Source organism: Chlamydotis macqueenii, chromosome 14, assembly GCF_036417535.1.
Source record: "Chlamydotis macqueenii isolate bChlMac1 chromosome 14, bChlMac1.mat, whole genome shotgun sequence".
Taxonomy (NCBI): Eukaryota; Metazoa; Chordata; class Aves; order Otidiformes; family Otididae; genus Chlamydotis; species Chlamydotis macqueenii.
In genome coordinates, this window is record NC_141569.1 from 1,663,846 (window position 1) to 1,688,432 (window position 24,587).

The window sequence follows — 24,587 nt, forward strand, 5'->3', positions numbered from 1 at the left end:
CCATCCTGCCCTTCCAATTCAATCAGGGATTCTACTCCAAAAAGCACCCGCTGCGCATCCCAGTTACCACCTCCCAGCCCGAAGCACCCACTCTCCCATGGCACTTTCTGCTCCAGCCTTCCTGACGCGACAGACGCTGCCGTCAGTTGGTGAACTGGCTGCTGACACAGATGCCGAGCAGCGCCTGTCTCCCACAGCCGGCACAGCTCCACGGGAACGAGGACAGAGCCGAGAGCAGCAGAGACACTGAGCTGGAGAGAACTTTTTCAATACACTGCTGCGCTGTTTAGAGAGGCGTTTTAAAAAGCAGCCGTACCTTCACAGCAGTATTTTGTGGAGGAGGAGAGCCCGCGGAAAATGCTGTTAGGAAAAGCGGAAGAAGCCGCTGCGTGCAAGCGGAGATACCCTGCACCTAGTGGAAAGCTCAGCCTTCTCTCCCCTGTTCACGTCAGGTAGGAGCTGCGAGGCTGGAATCCGCTGCGCCAGGCCTATTTCGGTTACTGAACGCGATTACGTTAAGGCAGCCTGGCTCGCAGAGCCCGAGGAGGCTGTGCCTTGCGCTGACCCGCGCCTGCCCCGTGAGGATGCAGGTGCATGGAAGCTCGCAGCACAAACGTTCTGTACAGGCTTCCCAAGATGAGTGTCAGCCTACATGGAAAGTGGCAGCAAACAATGAACCCCAAACACCCTTTCTCCCCGTGCTGACAGACAGCTTCCCAGCAGCAGGACGGCAGCAGGACGCCTCAGGGCACGAGCTGCTCATTTTCACGAGAGATAACAGCTCGTTGCTGCATTTCCTGCCTTCCTGGTTGTTTTTCACAGCAAGAAACAGTTCTCGGCACGACACACAGCACCCAGTTTCACTTTTCCCTCCCTCATTCAATAATTTAGCTTATAAAGGAGGAGCTAAGAACAGCACATGAAAAAATAAAGAACATCTATGAAAGATGGCTTTAAACTGAGACAGGGAAAATAATTCCTTCAAGAAGTAAAGGCCAACCCCGATCAATGATTCAGGACCCCAGAGGCCACAAGATGATGATCCATCCTGTGCCTGATGGCACTACAAGCCCAGAACAGAGGTAAGAGTGCACAAGCAGCAGCCCCTGGGGGCAGCAGCCGTGTCCTGGGCTGCCCCTGCTCTGCTGCAACATCTGGCTGCAGTTTCAGGGAGGCAGCAGGAAAAGCTTCCATGGAGGATGGCTTTTAAACAGTTTCACTTAAGGATGTTTCCTTTCAGCACCCAAAATACCCAACTCGCTTTGCCAGAGAATTCCTCCTCTTTTTCAGACTGCAGTTTTATACAGGGGATCACTTTTGACAGGAGCAGCAGCAGAGGGAAATTCAGCAGAAAAGTCACCTGCTATCACAGTTTGTAAAGATTATTCTCCGGAGATGCACAGCCAAGCGCTCCCTGCCGTTACCCAGCCCACATGTAGGACAGGAGCAGTGCTGTGCTGGGACAGAACACGTAAGACACACGCAGTCACACACCTAGATGCCCTTGGGAGCAGCAGCTGCTGTGAGCATGCACGTCCTCAGCCACATGTTCCTCAAGCTTCCAGGGAGCCATGTTAGTCACACGGTCCAAGTCCACCTCAGTCTGCCATTACCTGTGACAAATAAAGCCCTGCCACTTAAAAGCCAACAAAACAGGACCTGGGCTCATGCACAACCCAATAGTTTGTGTCACTTGTGGAAGATCTACATCCACACAACCAGCCAGTCAAAGCCCCACAGGCTGGGTTGCTCTCTAGAGTGGAGAAAAAAAAAAAAAAAAAAATCCTTTCTTTCCTCCCTCCTAAATATCTGAGCTGTACAGCGAAGGCAGCTGTAAAGTTTGTTTTTTCCTTTGTTTGACTACACACACACAGAGGAAAAAGGAGAAACAGATAAACACATCGTGGGCAAGGAGACTGCACCTCCTTGGGAGACCCGGCTACTTAAAGCAGCAGTAGGCAACAGCTGCTCAGAGCCTGTGGGCCATCTGAGAAGGCTGACTGAAGCACAAAGTGCCTGACGGTGAAGTCCCAAGTGCTACGGCAGATCACGGCAGGACTCAGAGGCACCTGACTGGACCCGGATCTGACACTAGATTCCTTCTTTTCATGGGAAGGAAGCACAAATTCCACAAAGCTGTGCCACTCCAGCTGGCTGACCGGTTCCGCTGCAGGAGCTCTCGCAGGCAGTTAACATGTTCGTGTTCTCCATCAAAGGCCAGGATACCAAGAACTCCATGGTGGACACTTTTCTGCTTTTATTTAAAAAAAAAATCCAGAATGGATCCAGTAACGGTTTTATTATCAAGGAAATTGTTTTACCATAAGCAGAGAACAGACACAGGATGGAGCAGAAGGCTCAGACAAGCAAAGTATGTAACTTCTGCATAGCCTCTTCATAAGAAATAATGTTACAGCTAAATTTGAAGTAACCCCTCTCCTCGAGACCAAGGGTACTAACCTAGCCGCAGATCTGAACGTTCTCTAGCGACAGAGCCAGCCTTCTCACTGCCGCTCACAGGCCTCGTTACCTGCTCACGAGTACTCAGATCCACGAGGAGGGTCCATACAGGTGTTACTCTCCTCCCAGTTCCAGCAGGACTTCCATCTCCACCCTTCCATTTCAGTGACATGGTTTCCAGACTTTGATATCAGATTTAGTACACCATTGTGTCAAGTATCAGAAAGAAATGATCAGTGAGTCCCCAGGTGCCTCAGTTAAATACCACGGGGTCAAACACTTAGAACTTCGTCTGGCATGAATTAACTTTCATCAAGTGACAATTTACCTAGCAGACACATCACTAAGTTTATACATTAAAGAATTTTATATATAGAATACTGCAAAAACACAGTAAGTCTGAATTCTGCCCATTGCTGCTCAGGAAGGTCTCTTCTCTCCCAAGCGTCAAGAAAATCGACCTCTTCTTCATACTCTAGTCAAGGCAAGACAGAGACTTCTTATTGCTTCTCTTCCTTCTGATCCCCCGGGCTTCCAGACCCCTCTCGTTCAGAGGCCATCTGTGAAAGAGTCGGCTTATTAGTTGTAGTAACAACAAAATGCTTCTTCTGGACATTTTTCTCCTTGCTAGCTGCTGAGGTTAGATCTAGGCTGAAGAAAGCCCTCCTTCAGTGAAAAGGGTAACTGTCCGCTGGGCAAGGGAAACAAGCTTCATCTCTGCACGAGTGCCACTGAGAGGGAGGAAATCACCTTCCCATTACTTACGCTTTCGCAGTGGACGTAACAAGCTTAGACTGCAGCACTGAACATTTTCAGTTTGACACAGAAAAGCACCTTTCCACAGTAAGGAGAGCCTAGCCCCACCAAGGTCACCCAGGCAGAGCATGCCACTTCCACCCTGAGACTTCCCTGGACACATCTGCCCAGGGTGGGCCTTCCACGGGGAGGGAGACTGACAAAGTCCCGATGGCCTTACTACTGTAATTTTAGGCAGACTGAACAGGAAGCCTGTTATACAACCATCCTCAAAACAAGTCCAGACGTGACGCTACTTACGTAGGCACTCTGCCCACCTAGGGGAAAGTCCTGTCCGTGCTCCTCTTGATGCTCCTTTTTAGGAGCTTCCAGTACATTTCCATGCAAAACTCTACAGAAACATTAACACGCTGCCTGGAAGCCGACAGCAGGACAGGCAAGATTTCAAGCCTCCAACTCTACCCCACTTTCTAAAGCAAGGGCACTTGGAAGGAGCTGCACTGAGACTCGGCGCTACCTCCAAGCACAGCTCTCACCTAAATTTTTCCTGCCCCAACTCACCCCTCCCCATCTGAGGGCTATAAAACAGAAATGACTCTGAACCTACCTTCTTGTAAGCCATTTCAAAGAGTTTCAGGGAAGCCTGCTGCAGGCTGCTTGCTGCCTGCCTGATGTTTTCTCCCGTTTCAGTATCTTTACGAGCCAGAAGTTCCCTCATTTTTGCAATTTCTTCCTTTAATTTGTTGCACTGCAAATAAGTGACAAACAAACATGGTGAAGTTGTGCACTTTGTTCCCCGAGAATCTCATTCGTGTCATTTCACCCACCTACTGGCCACAGCAAAGCTACTTTTTTTTTGCCAAAAGCCATGAAATTAAGTCTCAAACTGAGCCATACAGTCTGCAGGGACCAGGACTACGCTCAGTTCCCAGTGGGCACCTGTCCACCTCACTAAATGTGCCACAGTTGGCATTAATCGGTCCCCTTGTTCGCAGCCTCAGCAGAGGCGCCAAAGACAGAAAGCCCTGCAGAGACGGAACAGCTCGCCAAGGACGAGAGCCGCTCTGCCTGGCACACCTCACCACCGAGGCGGTTACCCCGGCAGCCGGGTAAAAAAGCTGGTTTTTATCTATATTTAAGACATGTCAGAAAGCCAACGGGTACGGCTGTTCATCACCCTGTTTAATCCCTTTGTTGCACATGGGAGAAGGAGCGGAGAGGCAAACCAAAGCAATCCGGTCTCATCCCAGCCCCTGTAGCCATCTGTCAAACCCTCCGCGCAGTCTGGCATTTCTCTGCCAGACTGGCACGCTGCTGGAGGCAGGTCTGGAGAAGCGAGGTTACTGGGGGACAGCTGTGCCGGCAGCGCTTGCTCAGCAGCGTTCGCAGTTAGAACGTGGGCAGAGTTCTCATTCAGACCTGCGGGAAGGGGAAGGCGATCGACGCCTTCTGTGTCAGGCCACCATCTCCATCCAGGCACAGGGCTTCTTCTAAGCTCTGCTACCCACTTGCCCTCGGTGTTCCCCAAAAGACCTCACAGACAACAACAATCCTTGCATGGCACGAGCACTTACGCTCTGTGCCCCTGTGAGAGGAAACTCCAGTAACCATAATCCCAAACACAGAGTCAGCCAATATCTACCCCAGAAAGAGGAGCTGGCCTGAAAACTAGCATTTAAACTGATCAGAGGCCACTTACCAGTAAACGATAATCTTGTTCCCCCAAACGCCTCACAGAGCCCCTAGGAGCCCTCTTACTCAGCTTCTGAGAGTTGTTAACTTGAAGATTGTGCAAATCTGTTTTAAACTTGGCTTTTGAACTTCATAATAAATTAAACTGTCACTTAGAATGGTCTGAAAAGCACTCTTTTGATACTAAATATCCACTTTGCTCCAAAGAGAGAAGAAAAACTGGAGTAGAGTGGATACAGTAATTTTCATTGCCTCCAAGCTCCTGGGTGCTGCGTTCGTACTACTGAGGCTGCGAGACTGCACAGCAGCTTTGCCTTTGTCCCTCTGCTAATACATTGCTAGGCACTGTTCATAATCTCTAGCTTCTGAGCAAAACTCTCCTCTCACACAGGCCACGGCACAGCTCTTATCAAATAACCACAAGGCCAAGTCAAGGACACAACTCGTGTAGGAACCTTTCTTTAACAGCCTCCAGGCTCTTAGATCTTCAGTGACACTGAACTCGCACTTTGAAGTAGGATATTTGTTATTATCCAAGCCATGTTCTTCTAAGTATGTCCTTACATCCTCTCATCAGACACGTTCATCCCACTCAAGTGCAAAAACCGGAAGAGTCAACAACTGTGCCATCTTTCCACAGCAGGGAAATACACACAGAGTTGGTGCCACCGGCCAGAGCCAGCCGCGAGTTAAGTGAGAACTTGAGCAAAGACATAGTAAGGACTCTTACCTCCTTTACTCTTATGGGATCAGGAACTACCTACCTCATCTGCTGGCAGCTGATCCTTGAACTCCTCCATCTTTGACTCCGTGTCATGGATGATGCCTTCGGCCATGTTTACAGCTTCCACACGTTCCTGGGTAAGAGAGCTTGTAAGGGCCTACTGCATCCATCACGGCGATACGAGTTGTGTTTGTACGAACTAGCAGCTGACATGTTCTTCCCCAAACTACCAAATTCTGTTCTAGCTCCTACCCAGGGCCCTTCTTAATGGCAAGGGGGGGGGGGGGGGAGAAGAAATGCAAGCAAACCATTTCTTCCTGCGTTCTGGCAGCAAAAAGCCCAAAGAGGCAGTCCGTGCAGGCCGTGCTCACGTTTTCACACTCAAGCTCACTTCCCCAGAAGTAGAAGCAACTAATGCAGCATGAGTGCTGGCATACTGAAAAAGCCAGCAACTGCAGAGACAGCACAGCTCCCACTGCTCTACTCCTTGGGAGAGCAATAGAGCTTCTGGAAAATATTTTAAGCTTTTTCAACAACAGCAGCACTAGAGAACTAAAATGCTGGGCTGTTTTACTCATGTCTTATTACAAACGCTTGTAGCATCTCAAGAGTAGAAAAACCCCACTGTGCTATGTAAGAAATACCAGTTCCTAACACTACTGTGGCAAAGACAACCAACAGGGGACAGAGCAGCCTGTAAGTACAGAGCAGCAGCAGTCCTGCTGAGATGTAATTCAGTCCCAGTGTCTATGAACTATTTCACTAGCAAGCGTCTCTGGGACAGCCAGCACTCTCCGTCTGAAAGACCTGTCTACCTGAACAAGGGTGTGATAACGTCTCAGGAGACTAACCACTCACAGTGGAAAGCTGATGAAAAATAATTTTGTTTCTACACTACGTCTTCACTCTTTGTGGGATGTCAACATTCACAGCAGGATGCTGAGTCTGGCAGAGTGATAACTTCACTGTGTCTGCTTAAAAATCAATGCTCTATATTTAGTAGCATAATTCATTATTACTACCCTCATTAAACCAATTATTTCCAACCATTAATCTTATATATATATATATATATATCTCACAGGTTCAGTCACTCAACCATGGCAACCGCCAGTCTTTTCTTGACAAAGTCAGTGAGGCTTGCACACACCTCCTGATGGCTTCACCTGTGCCGAGCGCAAGTACTGCGCTCAGATGAATACAGCATTCGAGATGTCACAGTGGGGTTTTAAGCACTACAGAAAGCAACTTCCCCCTTATGAAGGACGAGGCTGAGGTATAGCTTTGCTTGGCAGGTTCTATAAATTAAGCTTTAAAACTCAGAAAAGTATCCTAAATATCCCCATACTGCCTTCATTTAAATGGAACATCTCTGTGAGAAGCCAGCTGTAGTAGGCTAGCTTCAAATAAGCAGCCAAGATGAACAGGCAGGTGGACGGTAAAGAGCATTGATGACAAAAAGCGTAACTGCAGTTGCAAAGCTCAAAGCGGTTTGTTGTAAGGAATAAGCAGGCGAGTTTGCTTACTGCTGCCTCCGTGTCCCAGTACCTCTTAGGGAGGAATTAAAATGCCAGTCCTGCAGGGCAAGTTACCCAACCCAAACACCTCTGTGTGCACCTTCTTGCAACTCTGGAGTGTAAACTGAACACAAGGAAGCAAGCAGATATTTGGGTAACTGCAAAAGCAAACAGCTCAAGACAACGCAGAGGAGAACCTGCGGCTCCTTCACGGCGGGCACAGTTAAGAGCACAGAACAGCAATAACCAGCAGGTACACTACTGGCTGGAAGTTACCGTGACGGTCACGTTACCTTTCTTCGCCTGTCTTCCTCTGCATATTTCTCTGCGTTCTTCACCATGTTCTCAATTTCATCTTTGCTAAGGCCACCAGAAGACTGGATGACAACTGCATTAGAGAAGAAGCATTATTAAAGAATGCACTTTTTGAGGAAAGGAGAGTATTATTCCTCAAACCCTCTCAATGGCAGCAGCCTTGCTCAGGGGCTCTGCACCTGTGAAGACCTCGTGGGCAGCACAAAGACAGCCAGTCTGTGAAGAGGCAGCGATGCTGCTGGCAAGAGAAAAGCCTGACATCTTAGATCTATGAACTCTCCAGCTCTGCCAGACGCTTCCTGTCCAATGGTCTGCAAGTCACTTTGGCCATTCTTCAGTTACTCCTCCTGGAAAGCGAATGTGTACTCAAAGCCCCTAAATCTGCATTCTAGCAGGTTAAAACCACAAAACTGAGGGAAAAAAAAAAAGCAAGCAGAAAACCCAACTAAACTTAAAAAAAAAAATCCAAACAAAAGGAATCATTTTACCGGGGCACAGACATTCCTTTCACTATTGGAAAGCAGCCCAGGCTGGTAGCAGGATAATACAACATTCCCCACCCATTGGAAAAGGGAGGGCCAACATCCAGGATATCGCAAAGTCAAAAAAAAAAAAAAAAAAAAAAAGGGGTATACCAAGATCCTCACGAGAAATAACTTTTCTGCTTAGTACTTGTCAATAGCACAAAACCCTAAACAAAAACACACACACATGTGCCCTTTGGAAGCAGATGTGGGAGGAGACGGTTCAGTATTGTAACATAAATCACATCTCCAGGCAGCTAAAAACTTCTGGTTGCCTATTATCAAGCGACGGCAGCTATTCAGAGGTGAAAGGCTGCCACACACTGAAAATCTACAAGGAAATTAAAGTAACAAGCAGTGTGTTTTTGCTAACAAATTTCTGCCAAAAGCCAACACATACCTTCAAGTTGCCAATACAGAGTTAACAATATTTTTCTCAACCGGAGCGAGCATTTGATTGCTCAAGTGGTTGTCTCCAAGAAACAACTGAAGGGCAGTATAGAGGCTTCCCAGTTAGAGGCACAAAAGAGATTTATTTTGTATCAGGGGAATCTACAAATGCTTCTAATTAATTTTCTGAGCCCACAACAGAGCTTTAGAAAATGTCAGCCGTGTCGTTAATTACCCCAGAACAGCAGGCCTAACATTTCATCACACTACAGCGCAAAATATACTGACAGCTTGATGTCCCCAAGCTTTCTGCCACTTAGAGATGTTTCTAGCCTAAATGGATGAAAATCAACAAGGTGGTTACACAAAATACCTGATGCTCAAAACACTTGAAATTCAAGATCTTTGTAATGAAGCAATTCAAAACAAAACACGTGCAAGGAAGGGGCATCCTTTGGTGGCAACGTCTGTCAGCAGGCTAACCGAGATGGCAAGCGAGCGCCACGTGTTTACAGCAGCTACGGCACCATCACTGCTCCACACCTCTCCTCCTCATCCCCGAGCAGCGTCCCAGAGCACTTACTTTGCTGTTCGCGGCCGGTGCCTTTATCCTTGGCTGACACGTGAACGATACCGTTAGCATCAATGTCAAAAGTGACCTCGATCTGGGGCACTCCACGCGGCGCCGGAGGAATCCCAACCTGAGAACAAGAAGGGCTTCGCCATTAGCTCTCTCACGCACACGAGCTCAGGTACAAGGCTCCAGTGATCTTGGTGATCTGTCAGCTGAATCAACTGTTAACTAACCCTCAGAGCAGAGTCCTCTAAATGCCTGTTGGCATCACGTGGTGAATTGGCAGTACCTAGATTTAATAGGATACAGATTTCTACCCAGAACAAGCACGCAGAAACCACAAGAGCTAGCCCCCAAGTTTGGTTGGGAGGTGACACAGGTGCTGCTTTATTGCTAAGCAAGCCACTCTTCCCCTCCAGGACATGGCAGGATGCTCTGCCTCCTCAATTCTGGGCAGGACTGGACTTCACTGTCTATCTTTGAGGCCATCATATTAAAAGAGTGACAGGCAGTACAGCTTCCTTCAAAAGGATAAAAGGCAAAGCCCTTCCTTTCTGGATGGCCTTTCCTAGCAACAGCAAGCTTGGATCAACAGTTATAACAGCACCAAACTTTGCCAGCACTGACAAAACTAATTCTGCGTAGGGAGCTGGTTAGCCACCCACTGCGCACATGAATCCCTGGAGCACAGTAAGCAGGGCAGCTCCACAGGCTTTCACAGAAAAGCAGTACTGGGCTAGGAATGGGTTTCTCTAGGGACTGCAGGTAACGTGGAGCCTGCTCCAGGTCTTGTCTTTGCAACACCAGAGGAAAGGCCTGCATTCCGGTCATCCGCTGCACAGGCCTGGTACTACAGGGCTCTTTTGGCTCCTTGTGCCCAGAAGTAGAGAGCCCTTCTAGGTGATCAAGCCCTAAAGCTGCAGTAGCCCCTGTGCCTCATAAGACTGCTTAGAAACTTCAAGCTCCATCTTAAATGTTAGTTGCTCCCCTGGCACTGAAAGGCTGTCCCAGAATCAGGCTGTGCCTTCAGAGTCTGCTTTTTTTTTACTACAAATAGGGTCAAACGTCTTCTGTAAGATGACTCCTTTCCAACACCGCCTTCAGGGGTCAACTGAAATGGAGGTGGCTTCAAACTTCTCAAAGAAGGTCAAGTCCAAGGTCATGAATACTGGCTAGCCAACGTACCAATGTGAACTGGCCGAGCAGTTTGTTGTCACTAGCCATCTCTCTCTCCCCCTGGCACACTTTAATCTCCACTTGAGTCTGCCCATCAGCAGCTGTAGAAAACACCTGGAAAAGGAACAGGAAGTTACTGAGTAGCTAGTAAATTGCAACATACAAACTGATGTAGTTACAAACTGACAAAACAACCAGGAAAAGAAGAAAGAGAAGCTACTTTGAAGAGAGAAAGAATCATTAAATGCTTGCGGTTCCCCTGTTCCTCTGACAAAACACCAAGACTAGCTACAGCCAAGCTCACTGGAATCTCATCCTATATGCGCTTACGCCCATAAAAACCGGCAAGGCCATGCCAGCAAGCAGACTCCAGTGGCAGCCAGCCACAGTACCAGAATGTTGCCTCCTGAAGCAGGAGGGCTCCTGCCTCAACTCAACACCCCAGAGAGAACAAGCGTTATCAGTAAGAGCACACACAAGCAGACCCACACAAGGCAAAATGAAAGAAAGGATCACACCCAAGTGTACTACTAGGGCTTCACAACACAAGAACAAAAAAGTAATCCCTTCTGCAGTATGCCACCCACAAAAGGTGGTCTCAAACGGGTGTGGTGCTCAGTTACAGAAGGTGTCCACACAATTCTTCTTCAGAATGATGTGTTGAGTGTTACATCATGGCACACACACTTGTCACTAGGCCAAACATCCTGGGGTACTTTGGCACACCAAATCAACTTACCTCCCCTCTCAGCCACACTAATAACCAACACAGATACTCAGTGGCTGACATTAAATCTGATTTTTACGATGCTTCTCCTTGCCCGATGAGGGGGAGACACGACTGTCTATTGGGATGCTGCGGGCAACCTTCACTGGGTGCTTGAGACCACCACAAAAGACCCACCCACCTAGAGTCAATTTGTACCTGGCTCTTTTTAGTTGGTATGGTAGTATTCCTGTTGATGAGCTTTGTGAAGACACCTCCCAGCGTCTCAATCCCCAAGGAGAGGGGAGTTACATCCAGCAGAAGGACATCAGTAACGTCACCAGCTAACACGCCACCTTGAATAGCTGCACCAATAGCAACGGCTTCGTCAGGATTAACTGCTTTGCTAGGAGCACGGCCAAACAAATCCTGTACAGTCTGCTGCACCTGAATGGAGAGAAAGCACAGCTCATACGCAGAGTGAACCATTGCTGCCCAGCGTTGTGGCCATAAGACGACACCAGCCTTGGCTAAAGGTCTGTATCTTTACGCTCCCGCTGCCTTGTAACCCTGTGGGATGATAGAAAGCTTCAGCCTTGTGACTGCTCCCTAATTCCCCATCTTCCACACACCCTGTTAAACACACTTGTTTCTGTCTAGACAACTCCTTCTCTGGAGACTTCCTTGCAATCAAGTTTGCCAGCTGCAAGTCAACCTACATCAGTCCTCTCACGCAGCCCAGCCACAGTCAGAAGGGAGTTATCAAGCAGCAGTCAAGGACTGCTCCCCTCAAACTCGTACAAGCCAACCCTGGGCAGAACACAGCTGTCAAGGACAGTACAGCTGTGGAGGCAGAGCACAGGGAAAGCAAAAAAAAATCCAAAGCAGAAGGACAGTTCATCTTGTTTGTGTGTAATAAAGGATAAAAAAAGGAAATCATACGAAGGACAGTATTTTCAAACTATTTGGGCTGCTTTGCCAGAGAAGCAGATTTGCTATGTCGGCAGACAGCCTGAGCTGCGATACTTGCTTTTCACTGCTCTGCCCTTTCTGAAGGACGTCGTCAAGACTGCAACAGCTTTACTGAAATATTCAGATGGGAATGCAACAAGGTGTCTGCACCAGAGCACAGCTCAGCAGCTTTACAGGAGAAGGGTGTGAGCCTTCACTCCTGCTCACGGCTTCCCTCGTCCCTGAGTACATCCGTTAGGGACCCATCAGCACAGGTGAGCATGATGTGCCTGGAAGCTGTGCTGTAAGCAAACGCCCAACTCCTCAGCACTTAAGCCAAGAGACATCTGCCGGGAGTGTTCGTTACAGAGGAAACTTTACGTACGAGCATATAATTAAGTCTTTCCCTCTGGAGGCATATTTTACAACACAAAAGAAACACGATGTCTAACCACCCACTGTAAACTTCCTGGAGCACTGGTCACGCGAATGCTCCGAAGAAAGCACGTTCTCTCCTCGCAGTGTAAAACGAACACAAACAACGCACGCAAGGGAAGGCTCTGTGCGACACACAGGCACCGATCTCGGAGCCAGAGCTGTAGCTACCGGCACTCAGGAAAGCATTACACAAGCTCAAAGCCACAGATACCAGGCGTTATAATAGGGCATAAATAAGTAAAAATAATAACTAAAAATTAAAATCAGTATTTAAGTAGTGTCTTCCATCCCCAAGGGCTACATAATGTTTCAGGAAGGGCTTCCCCACTTGTACAACTGTTTTTAATCACTTTACACATAGATAACCACACCATTTTTCTTTTAACCAGCTGGGACAGCAGGGACTTCAGGAACATATAGCACAGTTACTCCACTTGAGCTTTGGCCAGAGCAGCAGCTTGTGTTTATCTTGTTGCTCTGGTTCCCCTGCCTGGGTGACCTTCTACATGCACTAATATCACCCCCAGCCACCTGGCTCATTTAACACTTAGGGAAGAAAAAAAAGAACCCACCACCAAACCCCAAACCAATCTCAAGCAGGCTCATGTACACACCTACAATCCTAGAAGGGACCTGCAAATTACAAATCTAAACAGTAAACAGATAGTCCAAGCCTGATCGATCCCTATGGAGTGAGATTTTGATAATCTCTGCAGAAAAGGACAAGCTGCACCCCGGGAAAGTGCAGTGTTCATACACGTTCATCTCTGACTTCAGGGGAGCCAAGCAGCAGTCTGCATTGCTACGAGCAAGAACAGTAAATCACCAGACAGCGCCTCACCTGCAAGACTGTGCATGTCAGCAGAGCAAGCTTTTAAGTTACCTGCTGGTGCTTATCACCAAGAACAAAGGGCCAGGTATTGGGTAACGGGGGTTTGGAATAGCCAAGTTAAATACGCTTGGCAACGCCCAGCCTCACACAGGTAGCCGAATACACGCAACCAGCAGGCAGAGTCGTTCTGCCTGTGCAGTTTCTTCACAGCTAGCTCTAAGTGCTCTACACAGGGGAAGAAATCCACTGGAAGGCAAAGATTACTGACAGGTTATTGTCACTGAAGTGTACCTTTATCACACACCGAGTCCCCAACAAGAGAAAACACCCTGTGTATCTGAACAGCGCTGCTTATGTTCGGTCCACATCAGAAAGTCGAGCTGAATATTCAGTTCCTGATACCTCCCACTTGTCTTTGTAAAACACAACTCAGCTGCAGCCCCCAGATCCAAGCTGAACTAATTAAACAGGATGAGAGAGTCCCTTGCCACTGTTTTCATGTGACTGCTCTGCTCCTGGGGGCCTTCAGCTGCTGCAGCTCCGAAGTTACCGGACTCCCAGCTCCTCTGTTACAGCTCCCCCTTAACAGGAAGCACTGGGTAGCTGTGCCAGCTTTGCCTGTAACAGGGACTTATCTCATACCTTTGGCATTCTGGTCATGCCACCGACGAGGATGACTTCACCGATGTCACTCTTGCTGACTTCAGCATCCTGCATGGCTTTCTGGCATGGCGCGACCGTCCTTTTGATCAGATCAGCGACAATGCCCTCAAACTGCGAGCGACTCAGCTTCATGTTCAAGTGCTTTGGTCCAGAGGCATCCATAGTAAGGTACGGCAAGTTAATATCAGTCTGCAGCACAGAAACGGACACGGAGTGAGAAACAAGAATGGAAAATAAGGCAGCTACGCGCAGGTTTTAGATGAAATTACAGGTTCTGTTCTGCTGTACTGAAACGTGCCTGCTCACTCTGCAGCCCAGTGGCAGCAGGCATATTTTTGTTTGACATTTCAGACAAGAGACAGGAAAATTATTTTGCTAGACATCTCACAGTTACAACTGTGAAGTTCCAATTTTAATATTGTGTTATTTTGAGGTCTTCCATTGTTAAGAAAAACAATTTAATTTCTATCACAGCCAGGAGGTAAGAGCTGAAACACTGGAAGTGGCAATCTTAATCCTCTTCCTTAAACACAACACAGAAGAAAGCCCATCTTCAGCGTTCAGAAGGACTTTGTCAAATGACTAACATTTCAGGTAACATTTCGTAACTCCTGACTGCTTTCTAAATGCAAACAACCCACGTCCAACAGCTAGTCCACTGCCATTTAACACAAAGTTCATCAGGGCCTGGGACCATAATCCCCGCTCTCCGTGGCTATTTGTGAATCACCTTACAAATTCACATGCTGCATTTTTAAAGCAAATCTTATGCTGAAACCATCTTGTTCAAGTGCTGAGTCATGCTGACATCAAAAGATACTACAAATCACAGCAATTAAAAACATTAATGCTTGAAGCTCTAGAGATTAAGTTTACAGAACATGAACTAAACCCATGTTACTGACTAGAGGCGTGCATTCACTTTGTGTGTGCATGGTCAAAAATACTAAGGGAAAATAGGGCCAAAAGCAAGTTGTTTTCCCTTCAGTGCTAAAGAGTTAAGGAATTCAGCTTTTCCTGGTATGAACAGACTGTATTTGCCAACTGTTGAGCTGGTAAAATAGAGCCTGCTATGTCTCTGGCAGAACTATGCATCCATTGTGACAGGCCTAAACTCCTTGCTATGAGCTCCCCACTGGCCAACAAAAAGACCACCATCAAAAAAAAAAAAATGTTTATTCAGAACCTAGAAATTGGCAGAGTCCCCATTTCAATTACTATATAATTGACCTTAATTTCACTTAGGCAAGACTATTACACCCCCAACTTGCTGCTTCTCCAGCTCCTTATTCAGTATTGAATAAAGGACGTGCCTGAATGCACTAATAAACAAAGTGGGTAGCAAAAAGAAAGGGAGTATATGCTGCCCATTGTCTGGACAACTCTTCTGTAGTCAGATTAGACTCCTTATAGAAATTATTTCTTGTCATTAGTCAAATTAGCTGTTTCAGTGGAATGAGTAGCACCAAGGTTTTGGAACTGCCTGCACAAAGCCACAAGTGCTTCCAGGAACTCAGCTGCGCTAGCTGCAGCTAAATGCCCCGATGCCCATCACTCTTCTGAAAAACATAAATTGAGAGCAAGGTCACATTCCCCGCAAGATGAGAAAACATCGTGCCAGAAGAAAGGCAAAACTCAGCACTCACTAACACTCTCAGCTTCTGGCTACTAACTGTGCTCCCGAACAGCCTACCCTGCTAAAGGACTTTCCGTTAAACTGACTTTATCCGGTTACACAGAAGCTTGCTCTGCCACCACAAGAAAAAAGCAGCAGTTTCATAGAGCTTTGTAAACAAAAACAATGCAAAACTCAGTGTATGGAAACTCCTTACTGGACTGCTTTGAACCCAGCCACCTACCTGCACAGATGACGAAAGCTCACACTTCGCTTTCTCCGATGCTTCTCTCACTCTCTGAAGGGCCATGTTGTCTTTAGTCAGGTCAACACCCATCTAAGCGACAAACAATACGGGTTAACAGACTCAGCCCTTGCACAGGAATCACAGAATCATAGAATGGTTTGGGTTGGAAGGGACCTTTAAGGGCCACCCAGTCCAACCCCCCTGCCAGGAGCAGGGACATCTCCAACCAGATCAGGTTGCTCAGAGCCCCGGCCAACCTGGCCTGGAATGTTTCCAGGGATGGGGCATCCACCGCCTCTCTGGGCAACCTGTTCCAGTGTTCTATAACTCACATTGTAAAAAATTTTTTCCTAATATCCAATCTAAATCTACCTCCCTCTATTTTAAAACCATTACCCCTCGTCCTGTCACAAAAGGCCCTGCTGAAGAGTTTCCCCCATCTTTCCTGCAGCCCCCTTTAGGCACTGGAAGGCCGCTCTAAGCTCTCCCCGGAGCCTCCTCTTCTCCAGGCTGAACAGCCCCAGCTCTCTCAGCCTGGCCTCACAGGAGAGGTGCTCCAGCCCTCTCATCATCTTCATGGCCTCCTCTGGACCTTCTCCAACTGGTCCATGTCCTTCTTGTGTTGGGGGCTCCAGAGCTGGACGCAGTACTCCAGGTGGGGTCTCACCAGAGCAGAGCAGAGGGGCAGAATCACCTCCCTCGACCTGCTGGCCACGCTCCTCTTGATGCAGCCCAGGATGCGGTTGGCCTTCTGGGCCGCAAGAGCACATTGCCGGCTCATGTTGAGCTTCTCGTCCACCAGCGCTCCCAAGTCCTTCTCCTCAGGGCTGCTCTCGATCCACTTTCCGCCCAGCCTGTGTTTGTGCCTGGGATTGCCATGACCCAGGTGCAGGACCTTGCACTTGGCCTGGTTGAACTTCATGAGGTTGGCACGGGCCCACCTCTCCAGCCTGTCAAGGTCCCTCTGGATGGCATCCCTCCCTTCCAGCGTGTCAACGGCACCACACAGCTTGGTGTCATTGGCGAACTTGCTGAGGGTGCACTCTATCCCACTGTCCATGTCACCGACAAAGATGTTGAACAGGGCCGGGCCCAACACAGACCCCTAAAGGACCCCACTCGTGACCAGTCTCCACTTGGACATCGAGCTGTTGACCACCACTCTCTGAGTTCAGCCATCCATCCATCATGGAGAGCTTTTCATTGCAGTTCACCCTCCTGTCATTCCTGACAGTGAAAGTGCTTGCAGAAAGACAGCACGATCTGTGCACTTCTGCCGATCTCTCTCACTTCTGGCAAATGTATTCAGCATTTCAAAAATACCTGTTAGCCCTCTCTGCTCTGGAAGTGATTATACAGTAAGTAATCAGTTAAAGCTTGGAAAAGCTGCTGCATCGCAGAATACAAAGGCAAGACTGAATTAGCAAAGGATTTGGAATCACATTCCAGTTTCCTACAGCCAGCCTCGTATTGTGTGCATCTATGCTGACACATTCCATCAGACCACAGATTTTTAATATTAAAAGTAAGCAGACTACGTATAAGATAATCCTACTACACTAGAGGAAAAAAGGCCTAAGTCTTGCTATTCTGTCTTCCAGGAGAGAAACATTACACCTCAAGAGAACAAGTGTAAGAACTGCAAGCCAGGCCAACAGGTGTCTAATACTCTTAAGTTTCAACTGTGCCATAAATTACAAACCAAGTCCTAATAATTTAAGAAAATTCTGTTTCTTCTATAGAGGCTGAAAAACAGCGTAACACATGATTGGATTTTGATGAGACACCTTACCTCTCTCTTGAACTCTTTAACAATATATTGTAGCAAAGCCTGGTCAAAATCTTCTCCACCTAAGAAAGTGTCACCGTTGGTGGACTTCACCTCAAAGACTCCTTTCTGGATTTCCAAAATGGAAATATCGAAAGTGCCACCACCCAAATCGTAGACCGCAATACTGTAACGACAGATGCAGAAAAACATTACTGTCTAGTCAAAGTTGTGTGGCTCAAAAATTGTTCTCCTCAGAAGATGAAGTGTGCAGAATTCACATTGCTTTCCATAAAAGTTAAAAGCCCCTCTGAAGACAGCTTTGAAAAACAAAAGTCACAGGCAATGACAAGGGCAGGGACACCAGAACCATTATGAAACATGTTTTTCAAAATGCGAGGCTTTCCCAGCACTATCATCTACATCAGAAACGCACAACCTGTAGCAAAAGCTCTGCATTTATGTAAGCACCTGTGACAGCAACAGGAGGCTGAATGCAGTCAGGGAGGAAGTTGCAAGCTGTGGATACCAGGCACCAGCCCTCAGCGTACCTCTCGTGCTACACTTCGGCACCCACGCTGACAGCCTCTCACCCAGCTGTCCTCAGCCACACCATCGCTGCTACCAGTAGGTAAGGTAATTAAATTGACGCTCAGCTTTGATAATTAAGTTGTAGCTGCAAGTTATGAACTCACTTTCTCTAACAGGTATGGCTGGCATAGAACAGAGGTGAAATGACACAGCAGTGACTCACAGCTGTGAGTCTACTTTGGCAGAACTCCAATGATTTAACAAACCCAGAAAGCAGAAGCAGCATTTACAAAACAGATTTCAGCACGCTTATTTAAGAGAGGGTGGGTGTTATGAACAGGAACTCACACTTTATCTTCAGACTTGTCCAGACCATAGGCAAGCGCAGCTGCTGTTGGTTCATTAATCACCCTCAAAACATTCAAGCCAGCGATCTGCCCAGCATCTTTTGTAGCCTGAGGAAAAAACAGGAAGAGTGCTAAGTACTGAGAGAAACTAAACACAATCTGTAAGCCAAAAAAAAAATTAATCTTACAGCTCAGTGAATACCTGTCTCTGAGAATCATTGAAGTAAGCAGGGACTGTGATCACAGCGTTCTTTGCTGAATGTCCCAGGTAATTTTCTGGAGAAAAAAAGGAGATAAAACAGGAAGTTACCTTTATAAGAAGGAGTAACAATGTTATTACCATGTTGTTTGAAATATTTTTCCTGAACTAAGAACAGAAGACAGACTTGCTGGTCAAAAACTTGCTGCTTTCTGGGAAGATGCAGAGGGAGCTGTGCAGAAATCAAGTCCTTCCACATAACATGGAATAATTTCCAGATTCCAGACAGAACAGCAAAGCACCTCCTCAATTCAATCAGTAACTGGATGCCACTAGCGAGTGAGAATTCATCTGACAGCCTGTCTTTTTAGTGTGAGACTGAAGTTGTTTTCCATTTCTTTGGAGTGCCCAGCATGTGATGCACTTAGAACGTGAAATAATTTTCGTCCTTTGTACAGTTTGCTGTAGGCAACCTTTATATGGTACGAATAATGTAAATAAACTGATTTTACAAGTGTTTGACACAGCAAGTCAAGAAAAATACGCTCTTAAGGTCACAAATTTCTTTCAAAAGAAAAAGAGGCCATCAAACGCAGATTCAGACCTGCTGAAAAACAAGCATGTGCATGATGCAGTGAGAATGCAGAGACAGGACTTACGCCTATGCATCAGCCCTGCACAGACCTTACACTCTGCATTATTCTGTGTTGCTTGCAAAGTCAGACCGTTCCCTAGTTCAATCCATGTAGCATCCGGGCCAAAAGCCAACAGACCTACAGGAAGCAGACCCCTGCTTAAGGCTGAATAACACCATCCTCAGACTAAGTTCATCACATCTAGATGCTCACACACTACGTGCTTGTATTTTACTCTTGGGTGGAGCTTTAGCAATTGTCCAGGACCTAACACTGGAAAAAAAAAAAAAAAAATCTTTGGATGAAGCTTCAGTAACAACCTTTAGTCCTGCCCTCCAAACACTTATCACTGGATACACAACGTTTACCCATCAGTAGCTGCCTTCTGCAGCCTGGGAGGCACAAGGACTGCAGTTCACAAGGAAAAGGAGCTCCCCCTTCTGAGTAAGTGTGCATTCAATTCAATTACAACCGAGTATCAACTCAATCAGTATTCAACTTTGATAAGAACATGTTTTAAGCAAAGTACAAATCTCTTGCCAAAAATCCCAGATTGAGGTAGGCACTCATCTTCCTTGAGGCTTCGCAACAGCTCTTCGCTGCACCCGTCCACGATCCGCCCCATATTAAGGGCCAGCTATACCAGGATTCCCGTACTAAAAAAGTGACTTTATGGCTCCTGCACTTCCATTTACCACGGCCTGGCAGCAAGGTCACGCCTGCGTGCACAGAGGGCAATGACCAAACTGTACCAACCTGCAGTCTCCTTCATCTTCATCAGCACGAAGGCACCGATCTGGCTTGGAGAATAAAGTTTCCCATGAGCCTCTACCCAGGCGTCACCGTTGGAGGCACGGACAATTTTAAATGGAACGTTCTTACTGAAAAACAGAAGAATTCCGCACTCAATTGCTGTATCAGCATAGAGCAGAAAAACTCTACAATTAAAATCAGCAGATGAACACGTACAAGTTCGAGACAAAGACTACCGAACTTGCCAACAGCAGCCTTGGATCCAGGGAGGCCCAGAGGAACTATAAACTACTGCTTTTAATCAGCTACATCATTTAATCACAACCCTTAGGTACGATTGTGCAGCTTTGATCGTAAATGCCCTCACGAATGGGAAAAGTCTCCTCTGGTAGATGCTGCCCCTTCTGCACAGCACCAGCAAGGCTGTCGGGGGGAAGAAAGCCTGAAGGGTGGGCCTTTTTTCTTCTTCTTCTCTGAAAACTCTTAAAAAGATCAGCAACTAACGTAGCAAAATACAGCTTGGCCCTTGCAATATAAGCAACGAACCTTTTGAGACATGAGGGCATAGCCACTCCACCCAAAAGAGGGCAGTACTTTAAAACAGGTCTTGTCATACAGCATTGTATTTTATGCGTTCTTGGAATGCTGGAAGTGGAGTTACCCTTCCCCCTCACTTACATATCCTTCTTCACTTCAGAGTCATCAAAGCGCCGCCCGATGAGCCGCTTGGTAGCGTAGAAGGTGTTGTGTGGGTTAGTTACCGCCTGCCGCTTCGCTGGCATTCCGACCAAGCGTTCGCCGTCGGCTGTAAACGCAACAACTGAAGGCGTTGTCCTGGCACCTTCGGAGTTTTCCAGCACCTATGTAAAAAACATCACAGGATGCCATCAAAAAAACCATTCCTCTGAAAACACTAATTTGGATGTTCAACTTCTAATACCGTCACAGCAAGCTGGTATCCATTTTGTACTTACCTTCGCTTGCTTTCCTTCCATAACTGCCACGCAGGAGTTTGTTGTACCCAAATCAATTCCAATAACGGCACCTTTAATTGCTTCTGAGCTGTAAAGCATATTATAAAAAAAAAATACAATTACTAATAAAGGAAAATAACTCAACAGAAAAAAAATCTTTCTACTGTGAAGGCAGGACAAAGCGATTTTTCACCAGATGTTGAAGCAAACACATTGTACTCTGATGTAAGGCGTTCTCTGACTCTTATACAGGAATTCAAGCTTGTGTGCCTCTGTATTCAATTAGATCACTTACAGCTAAACCCTTGCTTGTTTATTTAAACATACAAAACACTGTTCTTCACCAGAATAACCTGTACTACATATATGCTCCACATCCCTTAAGATTTTGACATAAAACAGAGTTGTAACTAATTCTGTCCCTACGCACACAAAGTTTCCTGGACTTGCTTTGGGTCATTTTTGATGTTCAAACATGTTTGAAAACATCCACCTGGAAAAAAATGCTAATAATAAATTGTAGTGATTTATTTATCGCTGCTTAGCATGAAGAGAAGAGCACAAAGACAGCAAATTAGTAACCCATATAGAGAGTTCTCCGAGCCAGAGCCAAAGATAACCATCTTTTTGATCCTGAGGATCAACAAACTCATTTAATTCTGAGAAATGAAACTGGTTCTTACCACTCTCTCCAGTTTACACAACACAAAGCAGTGTGTTGGAAACGTGCAAGTGCTCGGTTTCTCCGTACCAGCCAGCACTGGGCAGTTTTCCTAACACAAACACATTTCCCACTCTGCGTCCTGAATCAGCATTAGCCACAAAGCATCTGACCAAGTTGCACAACTAACCGCTACTCTTTTCCCACTGTCTTGTAACACAAAAAACAAGTCCTTAAAATGTGTGAGCTGTTTGAAATAAAGTTTATCTGTAGCGAAACGGAGCCACTCTTTATCCCCACTTCATGCCAGCGTAAAACAACTTGTTCCACCAATGTTTGGGGTACTTTTTTATTTGGTTTTTTTGGGGGGCTTTTTAAAAAAAAATCAAGCAAATCTCAACAACCCACACTTTGTGGGTGCTGCTGGAGGCAGGAGAAGGGGGGGAAGAAGAATTCTTAAAGATTCACTGGAAAAAAAAAAAAAAAGAGAAAACGAGATAAAGAAACAGCCTTAGAAAAGTTACATGTAGAGGTTCTGGTTTTGCTCTGCTGTTCCATCTCTGACTCCAACAAACATTTCTGCTACCTGTACAACAGTAAATATAAATATCAAACAGCCAAACATGAAAAAACAAGGAAATACTTACGCATATTTTCTGCTGGATGCTGCTCTAAGAACATTTTGACTGAGGCCATTCCAGAATGTCTATAAAAAAAAAAAGAAAATTCTGTCTTAAACTTCAAGTGATCTTCAAGGCAAGACTTTCAAAAGCAGACAACTTCTGGAGTCGGTCCTACTGCAACGCTGCACTTTTAAAATCTTAAGTGCAGACTAAGGAAGAATTTAAGAAAGACTCAAACGGCCGTAGAAAGCCAATTACTATGCTTATCCACCTGGTGTGACGCTGGTTTGTACAACCAGAACCAAGCTACTTCCCCCACACAAACCAGCCTACAAACACGCTACCAGGCAAAAGACACCTCTGTAAATTAACCCTGAACCTTCAGCTTTCAACGCACAGCAGCAGATAAACATTAACCCCGTTTCTCAAAGCTTCCTGCGTGGTCAGCAACAAACGATCCGCTCCATCCCTTCAAGAATTCGCAGCCAAGTCTGAAGTTTTCTTGCGGCGGCCGTAGCTCCGCAGGCGCAAATCAGTATCTCGGCGAACGCTGACAGCGTCAGCCCCTGCGCCGTGGGGAGCTTCTAGCGAAACGCCCGAGCGCACGCAGCGCAGCACCGCACCGCGCCGCACGCCGGTATTTCCCGATCGCTCCAGACCTCCGCGTGCGGGTGAGGGTGCGGGCGCCAGGCCTGCAGCGCGGGAGACGGCACCGGCCGCCGCAGGAGCCGGCGTCCGCTCCCGGTGCGCGATGCCCGCCTCGCCCGCCGCCTCTAACAGTTTTCTTACAAGTAAAATAAAATGAAATCCACTCCGCGCTCGCGGCAGACCGAGCGGCCCGGGACTCGCACCGCTGCCAGCGGAGCCCCACGCCGCCCCCGTGCCCCCGCCTCGGCCTCCCTCACCCCTCGGCACCGCCGACCTCCCGGGCCCCCCCCGTCCCCTCCGCCCTCCCCTAGGCCGAGGCCTCCCCCGTTCCCCCCGGCGGCCCCGAACCCCTCACCCCCCCCCCCCCCCCCGCCCGCACCTGCGCCAGCCCGGGGGGCGCGGGCGCGGGGGCGGCGCGCGGCAGGAGCAGCGGGAGGCGCGCGGCGGCGCGGCGGGCGCTGAGCATGGCGGGGCGGCGGCGGAGCGGGGCGGCGGCGGGACGGGGCTGCGCGCGGCGCCGCGGCTCTTCTGGAAGCCTCCACCCACGTGGGCCGCGGGGGGGGGGAGATGGGCCGCAGGACCCCCGGCGCCGGCTGTCCCGGTGATAGCCTGTTCTTTCTGCGGGCTTGCGGAGCTCCGCTCCGTTCCCAACACCGGAGAATGGCTCCGCGCTGCCTTTCTAAGACCGTGACAGAGCTCGCTACCTCGGCCGGTGCGGAATGAGGCGAAACACGGGCGGCGAATCGGCCGACTGCACACCGGCACAGCCAGGGACAGCCCGGGTCCTGTAGGCGGCCGCGCACTCAAGGTCGGACAGGATAAAGCGCAGGGCGATTGCAGCGGCCTTGCGTCAGGGCGCGCGGCGCGCATGCGCTTCTCGCCGTGGGACGCCGCATGCGCAGGGAGGGCGCGCGTCGGGCCAGTTTATCTGCGGCTGCGCAGGCGGGGCCGCGGCGCGCGCGCATGCGCAGTCGTGTACGCTGCCGGCTGTCCGTGTGCGGGGCCGCGGCGGGCCTCGTCCGTCGGCTGAAACCGGTCCCGGTGCCGCGGAGCGTGGGACACGGCCCGGCCCCAGGCCTTCCCCTGCAGGCAGGAGCTTGCACACGGCTCCCGGGGCTGCTGGAGGCCCCGCCGGCACCGAGGCTGTACCCGTTTGGGCCTCTGGCTGCAGCGCGGCCTGGTCTGCTCCCCAGTCCTGCCAGGTTTACCCCCTTCTCCCAAAGGCGCGTTCGGCTCAGCGCCTCTGGCAGCGGACGGCACGGAGCCCGGCCTTGGCGTGCTGCTGACACGCGCTCCCTGCCTGACAAGCCTGGCTTGTAGGTTGTCAAGGGACGCTCGTCGTTTCACCCGCTGCTGGCGCTCTGGAAGAGGCGGTGGAGGCTGAGGCTGCCTTTGCCTGCCAGTGCCGTGGGTTTGGGCTCTGGCCGTGGGGAGAGGCGGGGCTGGCCGGCCTCTGTCCCCTCACGGCTCGTTCTGTAGGGTGAGGAGTGGTCCCCGGGGCCCAGTAAATACCAGCCGGTGGAACTGAGCCGGGATTAGCACACGCTCTCATAACCCTTCAGTCAGATCGTTTCTGCGTGGCTCACAAGAACCTGAGTTCCTCCCTCAGGCGTCTTTGCTTCAGTAAATACGAAGTCTCGCGGTGGGCCGCCTCTAACCCAGCAAGGCGGGAGGGTAGGTACGAGTGTCACCCTCCGCAATCGCCAGAAAGGGGCAGCAGCCGGCCGTGCTAGCGCTGCTTTCAGGCCGCTCCTGTGAATCATAATCCTGGGAGAATGACAGCTTAATTCACGTCACTGACAACTCCCAAGTCTTGGCAAGGCTGCGATTAAAACACTAACGCGTTTAGAAGCAGCTCTCTGGGAGCT

General features: G+C 48.6%; 2 protein-coding genes and 1 non-coding gene across 3 annotated transcripts in view; all 3 read right to left on the reverse strand.

Annotated features, from left to right (window-relative positions):
- ETF1 (eukaryotic translation termination factor 1) overlaps positions 1-1,709 on the reverse strand; it is a 31,294-nt gene extending 29,585 nt beyond the window's left edge. The window contains exon 1 of the mRNA XM_086758702.1: positions 1,495-1,709. The gene's annotated coding sequence lies outside the window, so the exon portion shown is untranslated. The remainder of the gene's footprint in view (positions 1-1,494) is intronic.
- Positions 1,710-2,237: 528 nt separating this feature from the next.
- Positions 2,238-23,253, reverse strand: HSPA9 (heat shock protein family A (Hsp70) member 9). Its single transcript, XM_086758699.1, has 17 exons — positions 23,099-23,253; positions 22,096-22,154; positions 20,788-20,875; positions 20,492-20,673; positions 19,817-19,941; positions 18,429-18,502; positions 18,228-18,334; positions 17,373-17,535; positions 15,578-15,670; positions 13,698-13,907; positions 11,054-11,281; positions 10,138-10,242; positions 8,962-9,079; positions 7,443-7,537; positions 5,673-5,765; positions 3,824-3,964; positions 2,238-3,020 (listed from the first exon to the last, which is right to left on the reverse strand). The coding sequence occupies exons 1-17, from the start codon at positions 23,183-23,185 to the stop codon at positions 2,961-2,963; spliced, it is 2,028 nt and encodes a 675-aa protein (XP_086614825.1). The 5' UTR covers positions 23,186-23,253; the 3' UTR covers positions 2,238-2,960.
- Positions 10,739-10,809, reverse strand: LOC147598919 (small nucleolar RNA SNORD63). Its single transcript, XR_015260165.1, has one exon. It is a non-coding gene; the product is annotated as a small nucleolar RNA SNORD63 (small nucleolar RNA).
- Positions 23,254-24,587: the final 1,334 nt, after the last annotated feature.